Source organism: Platalea leucorodia, assembly GCF_965183815.1.
Source record: "Platalea leucorodia genome assembly, chromosome: Z".
Lineage (NCBI taxonomy): Eukaryota > Metazoa > Chordata > Aves > Pelecaniformes > Threskiornithidae > Platalea > Platalea leucorodia.
The window spans coordinates 46894613-46907304 of record NC_138858.1 but is presented as its reverse complement, the minus strand read 5'-3'; the positions used below and the strand labels follow the sequence as shown (position 1 = coordinate 46907304).

The 12692-nt window shown below is 36.8% G+C and overlaps 1 protein-coding gene across 12 annotated transcripts in view; it reads left to right on the top strand.

The window, feature by feature from the left end:
• Nucleotides 1-12410, top strand: part of CDC14B (cell division cycle 14B) — a 48517-nt gene extending 36107 nt beyond the window's left edge. For 4 of the 12 annotated variants that reach the window (XM_082336528.1, XM_082336520.1, XM_082336522.1 and 1 more), the window contains 2 exons: nucleotides 5660-5776; nucleotides 9169-12410. In XM_082336528.1, coding sequence (XP_082192654.1) covers nucleotides 5660-5776; nucleotides 9169-9208 — 157 coding nt within the window. In that variant the 3' untranslated portion in view covers nucleotides 9209-12410. Of the gene's footprint in view, nucleotides 1-1061; nucleotides 1256-1856; nucleotides 1873-5659; nucleotides 5777-9168 lie in introns of those variants that run through there. The other 8 variants (XM_082336519.1, XM_082336525.1, XM_082336518.1 and 5 more) reach the window with 6 other exon arrangements.
• Nucleotides 12411-12692: the final 282 nt, after the last annotated feature.

Below are 12692 nucleotides of genomic sequence, written 5' to 3'. Positions count from 1 at the left end.
GTACAGTTTTCACTCTTTCTCCACTCTGCTTTTGTCAGAGTGGCTGCAGTGATTGCCGGGCCTTGCTTCCACTTAAAATGTGCAATGTTTTCATCAAATGACAACTTCCATCTTTTGGCCAAACAAAACTTAAGCAGCACGCAGAACTGCCAGGAAACCCAGACAGGAACTTTTTGCTTGCTACGGTGTCTCCCTGGAGCTGCTCCACCACCACCACCCTCAAAGCAAAATGGTTCCTTTGGGTGAATGCTTGAAACTTTGGTACTCTCAGAGAAAAAATAGGTCAGAAAAAGTGTTTTACACCAGAGTACTAAGTAAGAAAAGGCATTCTCTCCTGGTAGAACATTAAGGTTAATAGTACTCTTTCCTTCTTACATTTGGCCTTGCAACTTTTTGTCCGCACTTCTAAAAAGCACAGGACTCTTTCTGCTGAAGGGAATGACCTAATAAGTAAAGAATGAGAACTGGGGGACTTGTGGACAACTTAGTTATCCTATTAGCCTTAGCTGAGGTCATCTAAATCTGTTCTTTTGGAGAGAAAAAAAAAAACACAAAACTAAAGCTCACTTTAGCTGGTTTTTTTTTTTCCATTGGTACCTAACTTTGTCAAAGGACATACTTAAATGAGAGGCTTCTTTTCAAAGTTTTGTGCTCAATGTAGCAGTATTTCTTGTCTCAGAGTTCTCCAGAAGTCAGACCTCAGATTTCTAAACACAGACTAAAAAGCTAAACTTAAAACACTGGTTACAAAAATGAAACAATCTGTCCTTTGTTTTCCTGTACTGTAAGATCAGTTTCACTCAACTGTCATCCCTTCTTTCTCTTACGGTTTCTGTGTTCTGTCTAAAAACTGCCTTGCTAGAGGGAAAGAGAAAAGACTGTTTGATGTTCATAAATGTGTCACGATGCAAGCAGTTGGGTTACTGGTGCTGCTGCCTCATATCCAGGATTGACAGTCATACAACGTTTCTTTATGTCTGGGAAGAGAAGACATTTAAGCTTTTCTTAAAAGCTATACTGATGTTCTCTCCATTATGCAGCTAGTGTCCCTTGTGTTCTAGGAGATCAAATTATCAATCAGGATCATGAATCTCTCTGGGCTAGCCTGGCAGTCCTGTTGGCTGGAGCCTTGTAGACTGAAGAGTATCAGTCACTTGTTGCCTGTTAACGACTTGGAACAGTGGTAGAAGTCTCATTCCTGTTTTCCTAAAAATCATGAGGTGATGAAGGAGAAAGCAATACTGCATTTGACAGACCTCATACAACAGGTAGCCTTGGCAAGAATAAAATGCCCATCACAGGTCAGAGAAGACATGCTCCTGTGTAACCTCTCTTCCCTTCATCCCTCCCTAGGATACTGTAATAATTTTTCTTTTAAAAATGCTTGTTGCGTGGATTGATTTCTCTCTAAGATGTATTACCTTGCTGGCATTTCAAGTTTTGTGGATTTTGTCTTGAGTTGTGAGGTTTGGGCTTTTGTGTCCTGATGGTGTACCTGTCCCATCACCCAACTCGAGTTAAATGGTGAAAAAAAGTTGTGATTTATTTAAAAGATCGTACTACTGACCCAAAGACTGTTCCCTTTAATCAGGTTTTGATTTGTTTAAAGGCCAATATATTAGCTTGAATAAGAAAGTAGTGTATAAACTAGTGTGGTGTTTGGGGAGTATATGAGGTTCAGAACTACCAAGTGATGCTTCCATTACAGATTAATTGGAGATGAAAAGTTCTTATGATATATGGATTACCTTTTTTAGTAGCGTGGCTATTACAGCATTCTGTAGCCTGTGGTCAGGAAATGTTCTACTTTTCCTTTTTTTTTTTTTTTTTTTTTAAATCATATTTCATTGAGTTAGAAAACCTTTGTGTACATCAGATGTGTTTCTGGAAGTTGGTTGTTGTCATGTACAGCATGATGTGCTATTTTACATGACCGTCTAAAAAGCAGTAAGGTAGGTATCTTGAGGGTCTTACCCTTCTCTAATGTAGTTCGGGATTTTTTTTGGTGCTGAGATTTTGGGAGGATTTCCTCTACTGTGGCCTTATCTCATGTCCATTATAAAACCTGTCTATTGAACCTGCTATTGAGTGAGGCTCCTATTCTAATTCTGCATCATGGTTTAATCCCAGTCAGTAAACAAGCACTACACAGCCACTTGCTCACCCTCCCCCCCCTGCCCAGTGGGATGGGAGAAAGAATCAGAAGGGCAAAAGTAAGAAAACTCGTGGGTTGAGATAAGAACAGTTTAATGACTGAAATAAAATATAATAATAATAGTAATGATGATGATGAAAAGGGAAACAACAAAAAGAGGGAGTGAAGCAAAACCCAGGAAAAACAAATGATGCAACCGCTCCCCACCCACCGACTGACACCCAGGCCATCCCCAAGCAGCGATTGCTGCTCCCCAGCCAACTGGCCCCAGTTTATATATTGAGCATGACGTCATATGGTATGGAATAGCCCTTTGGCCAGTTTGGGTCAGCTGTCCTGGCTGTGCTGCCTCCCGGCTTCTTGTGCACCTCCTCGCTGGCAGAGCATGGGAAGCTGAAAAGTCCTTGACTTAGTATAAGCACTACTTAGCAACAACTAAAACATCAGTGTGTTATCACATTATTCTCATGCTAAATCCAAAACACGGCACTATACCAGCTGCTAGGAGGAAAATTAACTCTATCCCAGCTGAAACCAGAACATTGTGTTAAATCAAAATTTCATACATTAAAGATAGTTTCTTCTCTTACCTTAAACATGTATACAGTAGCATTCTAATGAAAGCTCTGATAGCACTGTTACTACTCCTAAGCTGACAGTTGTTGGGCCCAAAGGTACCTCTGGGTGTTTAGTTGTAACACCGTGTCAGACGATGGTGTAAATGGGACCTCATCTGTTTTCCTTGAGGTGCTGTGAGCCTTCGAAGTCTAGAATTTTGGTCTGATTTAAACATGTCTGTCTGATCATTCAGCCAATGTTTTGTTCACAGGGATTTCAATTAATCTTTACTCTTGGGTTGCCATCTGAAATTGTGTATCGCTGAGATGTAAAAATGACATATCTACTGAAGAGCAGATGATGTTAAAGGTTCTGCCATGCTCACAGCTAGCTCTGAGCTGGTCCCATAAGCCAGCTCCTTCTCTCCCTACCCTTTCGTAGATACAGCAATCTTAGGAGGATGATGTGGTTGGTTTGGTTTTAAGGTGCAATTATGTATGGTGACTATTCTTATGACTCACGTTCCCATTTAGAACCTCTTTTCTGTTTTCCTTTGGAACAGATAAAACGAAATTCTGTAGAAAGTAAGGACTTACCTATGATATGTTGAAAAGATGAATATTTAAGTGTTTGTGCAAGATGGTATCTTCACACTTCATGGTGTTTCAGTTCATATTAGAAAAGTATATGGGTTTAAGCCATGTATACTGACCTGTTTTCTGAAATTCCGGTGACTAGAAAGAATGGACACCTATAAGAGAAAGATTATAACCATTAGATCACCTTCCAATAACTTTTGTTTTCTTTTATATGTACATTACATGTATTTTATACAGAAAGACACCGTATGTGTATATTTAAGGAGAAAACATGATTTTTCTGTATTTCTGTCTGCATGAGCACTAATAAACCAGCATGTGCCATGATTTGGTCATGCTTATATTTCAGTGACTAAATGTTATGGCGTTAAGCCAGCTTTGTACCTTTCCGTTCAGTCCTGGAAGTTGCTAGTGGCATAGATAAAAGGTACAATGCAAGTCTTTTTTCACCACTGGTGTCATTTTTAAAGCTTGGTTGAAAGTGCAGTAGCCCAAATTTGTTCATACTATATGACAACTGTGGCACTGAAAAGAGAATTTTAAGCTTTACTACTAGAACTTTAATATTAGAACTTGTTAGAACCGGTTTACAAGCACAACAGAAATTATTGAACTTCCAGGTTTTGAACCTTTTAACCTTGGGCATACAAGGAAAACAGATTTTTCTTAGAAGAATTTGTATTGTCTACAGAAGCATGATATGTTGAAGGTATCTGGTTTTTGTTTTCAGCCTCTTGAATAACTGATTCCTCTGACTTTGAATGTGTTGTGTTTACAGTAGAATTTGCTTTGCATTTTGATAGTACTTGCTATTACAATCTTTTCTGTTATCTCAGAGGAAGACTGTTTGGTTTGAACTTTTGGAAATCCAGTGACAAGTTTGCAAGTCAGAAATACTAAGAGAGATTTGTTCAAGTAGAAATTTAAAATACTTGAACTTTGTGGTTCTGTAGTCATCTGTTTGCTAAACAGTCTAGAAGTATGCGGTAAATAAGGTTGCTGATCAGTTTTATTGCTGTAAAGAATTTATTTTAGATGAAATTGTGTTATCTCCAACGCATATTCTAATTGTGGTATCAAACCCATATAAAACAGTGAAAGTGCAGGGTTTTTTTTCCCATTTCTGGTTTTGGTGAATATGTTACACAAGTATGAAAATACTCATATTTTCTCCCATACATGTCTGTCTACTTTTGCTCCAAAAGCTACGTTTTATGTTCATGTCTAGGATTCCTGGAAAACAGTTTCTTCGGAGTATTAGCCAACCAGACTGCAGTTTATACAACTTAATGAAAGTTTTGATTTCCAATCTAATATAATCTGCTGACACAGATGGACTCAGTGAAGCCACTGAAAATTACAGTCTAATAACAGCAGGGGAAAAAAAAGTAATAGCTAAGTTACTCTTAGCTCTGAATCTCTAAAATGATGCATAGTTTTATGGTTGGAAACTTGCACAGATGGAATGACTAGGGAATAGACGTATAAAATGATGCACTAAATAGATATCTGTGGACTCCATTGACCAGTTGTGACTTAGTGTGTCCATAGTATCATAATTTCACTACACGTATTTAGGAATACAGAAGATGTGGTCTCCCTACAAACCAGTTGGCTGGTGGCTAAAAATAGTTGTTTGCATTTCACAATCTGGAGTTCTTTTGTTATTGATGTAAGCAACACTAGGAAATCTGCCTGCTTAGGAAATAGTCAATATATTGCTCTAGCGTCTTCCAGAGAAGCGGTGGAGCACAAACACCATGTAAAGCTGAGTTCTGAGTATGGTGTAGTAATTCCCTGTAAGCGCAAAATGCCAGCATATGCCATGATTTTCCTAGCCTACTGTTATTGAAGGTCTCATGGTTAATTGCAGGAGATTTAGACTTTGATCTTCATGGATTGAATTACTTGGCATTTTTTCTGAATTCCTTTCTGTGTCAGTCTGGAAAATAATGTATGTTTTTGTTGCATACTTCAGATTTTCTCATTTTTTTGATTTGTTGCAGTAATTTAAAGTACAGTTTCTTAGCTTTTTGTCTTCCAAAAACGTAACAGGAAATTCAAAACCATTAATTTAGTCCATTCTGTGAAAGCAAAAAAAAACCAAAACACCCCACAACAAAACAAACTGCTATGCTCCTAATAAAACAACTTGCATTACCATAGTTATAACAAGGATGTTATAAAAAAAAGGATGTTTTTCAGACAGAACAATTTGCTTTTCAGAATGATTTGTGAAAAGCCAGCTGATACTTGTTAGCTCTGCTGCAACTGTAATATCCTCTTTTCGGTGTTTTCCTAGAAATTTTCAGGTTATATAATCTTTCTTTTTTCCTACTCTTTTCAGAGTAATTCTGCAGTCCACTGTTCAGAAAAATAAAACCTCTGAACCTAGCATTTCTGACAGTACAGACATAACTAAAAGAACTACCAGGTCTGCTGCAAGAAAAAACAGTTTAAAAAGGTGAGAGTTACCCTCTTTACAGATCTAGTAACTGCTCTCTAGGCAAATACTTTGAGCTGGCATATCCATTGCTGACAGGAGCTTTTGCCACAGTTCAAATCCTCCTCCTAGCAACGGGAAATAAGAAATAATTTTATGGTTTGTGTCATGTACTGAGAATATCTGGAATCTTAAATCTTATGTCATTTGTTTATGTTGCTCAGTCTTTCAACTTTAAGAATTTTATATTGTAATTCCTCGTGTGAGTCAGAATTACCGAAGGTGAGGCATTTTGGTAATGGAAAAAAAAGCCTTTCTTTACCAAACTTCTGCCTGGTGTAAGAGGTTGAAATGTTGTTCACAGCATCAAGTCAATTATTAGTAAGTACATGAAGTCAAAACTAAGAGGAATTTGATGGACAACTGAAATGCAGTAGTAGTGGAGAGATGAAGCATATAAAATGCATGTGTATACTGGAATGAGATTTTGTACTGAGAGAATGACTGATGATGTGAACTGAACCTGTTCGGTAAAGCTTAATGAAATTTTAAATTCAGATGGATTTATGCAAGACTGAAAGTGCCTTTTGGCCCAGAAGCATATGGCCACACTGCTACTATGCTTCTGTGTGTGTGCATGTGTTCATGCCCCTCTGTGGCAGCTCTCCAGGTCATTATCAAAGATGAGCCTGGGAGTGTAGCTTAAAACAATTTCCAAGCAATTTCCAGTGGTTACAATTGACCAGAATTTGTCTTGTGCTTATAGTGAAAAACTTTTGAATGGGTCTCTCAGGTGCTGAGGGGACTTACTTTTGTTGGGAAGAGTAAAAGGTGGCAAATAACATAAAAAGTAGTTATGTAGCTTGATTTATAAATATTGCTGAAAATTCCCAGTTCTTGTGCAGGTTTTTCCCCACAGAGCTTTTCTTTCCCCTTCCTTATCCTATTACATTGAAGGCAGCAGAAGTTATGAAAAATTCACTCTACCAGGCAACAGAAATAGTCATTAATAGTAGACCGCAGTAAATTCTAGTCAGAGAATTTTTAGCAGTGGCTATATGAATTACATTTTGATTCATGTAACAATATGTTAAAAAATAATCTCTTTTTCCTGAAATGCATGTTTTACTAAAAATCTGAAGTATTTCTCAGGGTTTTCCTGTTTGATCGGTTGTTTTTTTCCTCCATTTTGTGTCGTTTTCACCTTGTCAGTTTTCGTCCAAACAGATTGATGGGATTCTGCCTGCTGCTTTTTATTCTTCATGCCTCTCCCAGTTTTAAGCTCCTTGCGACTCTTGGTAGCTGTATACATGCGCATGTGTAACTGAACAGAGATTTTCAGTTCCTGGAAAACACCCCTCCGAGTTGACCTTTGTGTTGTGTGAGATGAGAATACCTGCCCTTATTGGAAACAACATCCCTAAAATAGAGTTCGTAGAAGATTTCAGTTATTTTGAAAGAAATCCTTTAGGTATATTGCTAGATTTATGACTCTGAGGACCAAGGATCAGGTTGATCTCAAACTTCATAAACTACTTCATATTTTAATGGATTTTCTAAAACTTCAACCCCAAATATTTTATTCCATATACTGTTTCTTTCTTCTAACTTTTGAGGTCAGAGTTCCAGTTATTTTATGCTTGGATCCAATAATCCAATTTGTCCTAAATAGTTACATCACAGTTCTGCAGTTCTTAATTATCTTGTCATCTGTCAGGGCTAATTGGGTGCTGGTCCCTTCAAGGGTATTTTGGTATGACTGTACAATTTCGTGGACTGAGAATGCAGTACCTTGTTGTTAATCTTGTAGGTGTCCTTTTATTTTTCCTGTAGCATTTGGCAAAATGTCACTCATTTTTTTTTAAGCATCCCTTTGTTTTTTCATCTCTTTTAAGTTTATTTTAATTTCTTGAAGTCTGTGCGGTTTGCATTACCTCATAGTGCTGAGATTGTCTGACCCGTTCCAGATCAAGTGGATTGCAAGGTAGAGGAGAATTACTATTACAAAATTGAGATCATGCCCTAACCAACATCTGTCTTTGTCAAGACCTTGTTGCCTTCTCTGAACTTCTGACATTACTGTGTACCCTTATTCTTTGATTTTCTTTTCTGATATGTTCCAGTGGAAACATCTTGCAGTATTTTTACATTCATCTCATTTGTTGATACTGTAGGTCATTTTAGTCAACTCTTACTGTAGATGAATCACATTTGCAGCCCATCCTAATGCACTATAATCTGCAGAGCTGGGTAGTTCATTTGCCATTTCATCCTTCAGACTGTTGGAGACACTATCATAGAATGCTTCCAGAATGATTTTTCAGCCAAAACAGCCATTTACAGCTAAAGCACTATTCTGCCTTTGCAAAGAGAATTTAGGGAATTCCAATCCTATTCATAACATTCACTGCATTTCCTTTGCGGAACATCCCTAGATGTCAGCTGCCATCTACGAAAGACTAGTACTGGTGGACATAACACATTATATCTTGTGATTGAAATAACACTGTTGTTGAACTGCAACAAATCGTATTATTAGAGTTTTATCCAGAGTCTTTTTCTGTGGATGCCCTTGTTTCTCCAGTTAAGACATCTTCCTTGTAAATTTGCCAATTACTGAGAAGTTCATATTTGTATTTTAACAAGGTGCATACATCAGATCCAAACCAACTGAATCATATTAAGACACAAATGAAACAGTCTTTTCCATGTTACTACACATAACAGAATTAGGATCAAGTATATAGTAAGTAGTTGATTAGAAATGAAATCTTGAGTGGTGAAGGAATTTTGGTAGGTAGAGGTGCTTAAGGGAATGCAGGTCAAGTTATTACAAAAAAATAATTGGGAGTATGGGGGAAAATGTATGAAAACTATATTGTGTAGATTCCTTTACTTCTTTTAACCAGAGAGATATATCACAAAAACTAACAGAGAGGAATATGCTTTAAAAATCTCATATGCTTTTGCTTTGCTGGGAATTGTAAACAAGCCTTCTGCACCCTTGTTCAAACACTGAAAACTACCTGCAGCATTTCAGAGCTTGTCTATATGTAATCTAAAAAAAAATTAATGTTTCTTTACTATTCTTTGTACTTTTCCTACAGTATGATACCTCAGTGGGAGAGAAAGAAAAGGAATGCTTTACAGCAAATGTGCTTAATGAAATTATGGTACCTTGAATCCTCTGTTGCTTTTCTGTATGGAACACAACCTTCCTTCATATTGTCTGTGATCAGACCAGTCCATGCTTTCTTTACAACCAATATTGCTGTGTTCTTAAATGCAGTGACTTTTATCTTCTGTTTCTTTCTTTGAAGTATTGTTTGCTCATTTTACCTTGCCAGAAATGTTTGCTTAAGTACATATTGAGTACCTATTTAACTTTGTTCTTCAAATATGTTTTATTTCAGCAGCCAAGCCGTCCCAAGGACTAGAACAGTATTGCGTTAAATTTCAAATAAGGAACCAGTGTTGAAAAGGATGTTCAGGAATGAAGGGGATGTGACTATAGGGGACTTGCTGCAATTCAAGGAAGATTACTTTGGCTCCATTTTTCAGCAAAAGTGAAACAGATTAATCTCTTCAGTACTTATAGAATAAAATGAACTGTCAACATGCTTGGTAGAGACTTTCCTAACTAATGGGCTAACACTTCCTCAAAAAAACCCCAACAAAATCTGTGTACATTTAGACTCAGGTGTAAATACTTAAGCTCTCTATTATAAAGAGGGCTTGCTGGTATGTATGATGCATGTGTATAAATTGTGATGGCAATCACTTAGCTGCTGACCACCGGAACTTAAAAGATGGTGGGAGCTTTTAAATATATAAATCTGTGTTGTCCATTCAGACTGGGCTCAAGTCTCCACTTGAGACTGCAAATCAACGACAAAAGCTTTTTTTCTTATAGTATTGGTACTCTCCTGTGTTAAATGGCTATTCTTTCTTATTTTGTATGAAGTTTTTTATGAAGCCGCAGTATTGCGTACACAAAGTAACTATTGTCCACCAAAGAGTGCTTTATTTTCAAAGGTTGTGTGGTTTGTTTATTTTGAAAAAACTAACTATAAGCAATTAACTTGTTTTTAATAGTAATAGATTTTTAGTTGTTCACAACCAATGGCTCTTTTAACTAGTTGTAATTGCTTTAAATCTGGTATGATTTTAAGGGGGAGGAAAAACAGCTTACCATGTAAAGCAGTGCTGTCATATTGAAATGTCATTACTGTTTCTTTTCCTATCTTCAAGTCTTTTAGGTGAAACTTTAGATTACCACATCTAAAAGGTAAGAATTTTTCCCAGGTTTTATTGGCACACTTAAGAACATGGGGATGTCACTGTTTTTTAGCTTTGAGACACTTAATGAGTGCAGCACACAAAAAAGGGAAAACAAGCTTGCTGTACAACTGAGATTGGTAGTGGAACTCAGGGGCAGGTATAGTTTTTAACATCTAATTAACACTTTAAAAACTACAGCTTACCTCTGTTAAAGCAGTGTAATTTTTAGAGGAATCTGTCCGAGACTGAGGTTTTCATCCACTACAAGACTGTCTTCAGACACTGGCAGCGTTTTTTCCCTACCACTTCTCACGTTATGAAATCTCAAAGCTGGCTTTGCAGTGATATGCCCTTGTCTGCCAACTGAAGTTTACCGCTGCATATCCCTCAGATGAGGGCTGTTACCACATAGCCTTAAATATGATACAGTTATCTGTTGATTTAGTGACTCTTACAGTAGAAAGCAGAAGAAAGGGAGAGATGTGAAATGTTAGCAATGGAATAACTGAAGTTTTTAAAGATATGGATTACCTCTGCAAGGGGGAGAATTTTCTTTTTATGAATGTAAATGGGCAGGTTCGGTGACTAGTTTCAATCTACATCCCTTTAAACTAAAATTAAGCTTTCTGTTAGGCTGGTGATTTTTGAATGCCAATAGGAATAACCACGCATTGGCTTGAAAACATTTTCTGGCAAGAAGCATCATGAGTTGGAGGGGAAGCAGGATGTGAAGTGTAAGTAAGCTTACAGGTAGCATCCGTGAGTTTGGATAGTCAAAATTTGCAAATATGAATATAAAGAAAACAGAAGAGGCTTGTATGGTGTGAAATAAAGGACCATTGAGGCTCAGACCCCAAATATTTTTTGTTTTCCTCTTAATCTTCACCCTCACCACCATGTTCTTCTAGGTGAAAAGCACCTAAAAGAGAGGGACAGAATTCACCCTCATAAGAGCGATTAAAATTTCTTGTCTCTCTTTTTTTTAAAGTAAGCCACTTGCCCAAAAGCTGAAGTACAGGTAACCACAATAGTAGGTATATTGTGCAAATATGAATCTGTGTTTATTTTTGAAGAAAATTATTATCTTGGAAGGCAGAAGGGATGGTGACATGAGAGGGTGAGAGTCAAAACAAGAGAGATTTAGTAATATTTATTGTGTTTGGCTTTGCCCTTCTCTCAGTTGAGTTTCCTCTTTTAGCATCTTTGTTTTTAACCTAAAAATAATCAGTCTATTTCACACCCCTTCCAAATTCCAAATTGGAATTTGCCTTTTTTAAAGTAACCAGCAGAGCCATTAGCACTTTCAGGTTCATCAGAAGTAAATTTGCATAAAACAAGTGCACAAACACACACAATAGCAACTGTAGCTAAACCAAAACTGCATGTTTGGCATGAGTGTCTTTCAGGATACCCCTTCCACCACCCAGTATTTTAGTGAGAAACACATAAATGTCAAAGGGATTTTACATCTGAAGTCTCCAAACAGCCTTATATGGAAAATTAACTCATTACCTCATTGTGTCCCATCTAATTGTATTGCCTAGTTTGTTCTGAACTTTTAGTACTTTGTCTAGCATTTTTATTACACCATACCAAAGCTGTCTTAAGTACAAGAATGAAGAGTGGGCATGGGTGAGGGAGTCCTTGGTTTCTAAATCTTTGAACTGTTATGTGCCAAAATGGAATGTGTGGTGGCAGCTGCATCACCATTGTACCACAGAGCAGCTGAAGTTAAGTTATTTCTGCTGTCGCCAGTTAGGAGTTTTTCCTTAGAAATTCTTTCCCCTTTCAAACACGACGGATTCTCCCTTGATCTCTTATTCAAAAGTATGCAACATACTCAAAAGCTGTAATATCTTGGGTCCAATTGCTAGCTTCCATTACAGCATCAATAACTTAACTCAGCTGTTAACCCAGACCCTGTCTTTTTGCCCCAGTATGACAAGAGAGGAAGTGCTGCTGATTTAAAACAAAAAAAAAAAAAAAAAAAAAAAGAGATTTGTAGAGACTCATGCATTAAAATGGGGAAAAAAAAGAAAAAATGTGATGTTCACCCGTTTGTTGCACTGCAGTTTTTATATTAATGGTTTGCAGACTGTTTGTCTGGCGTAAACTCGTGTACAGACTATCAAGATCTAAAATTTCTTGACTAATCAGTACTGTTCATCCTGATTATTTTTAAATTGTATATTTCTAATCATATTTTTTTAACTTGGATTGACAGAATGGGAGTTTATTTTGCTGAAGGTATTTTTAAGATAAAGCTTCATATTATCTTGTAATATTAAGTAGTTCAATATGCATTTGTGTCTCATTTGAAAATACTGCATATTGTATTTGATTTTATAAAAAATATTGAACAGCGAGAATTGTAAACATGAATTGTGTAAAATTAAAAATAATAATCAGAAGTTTGTTTTTTCACTTTTATTTCCAGCATTCTAAAAAAATTCAGCACAAAACCATCATATCATATCGTACGTACTCTGAAAAATAATGCAAGAATCTCAGCTGCCTGAAAACTTTAATCATTAAAACATATAATTCTCTAATGTCAAAAATAGAGAACTTCTGGCTCTACGTTTCAGGAGACTCATTCACTTTGGAAAACAATAGTATTTGAGTTGTTGGGATACTGTTACCCAGTAAAAAACAC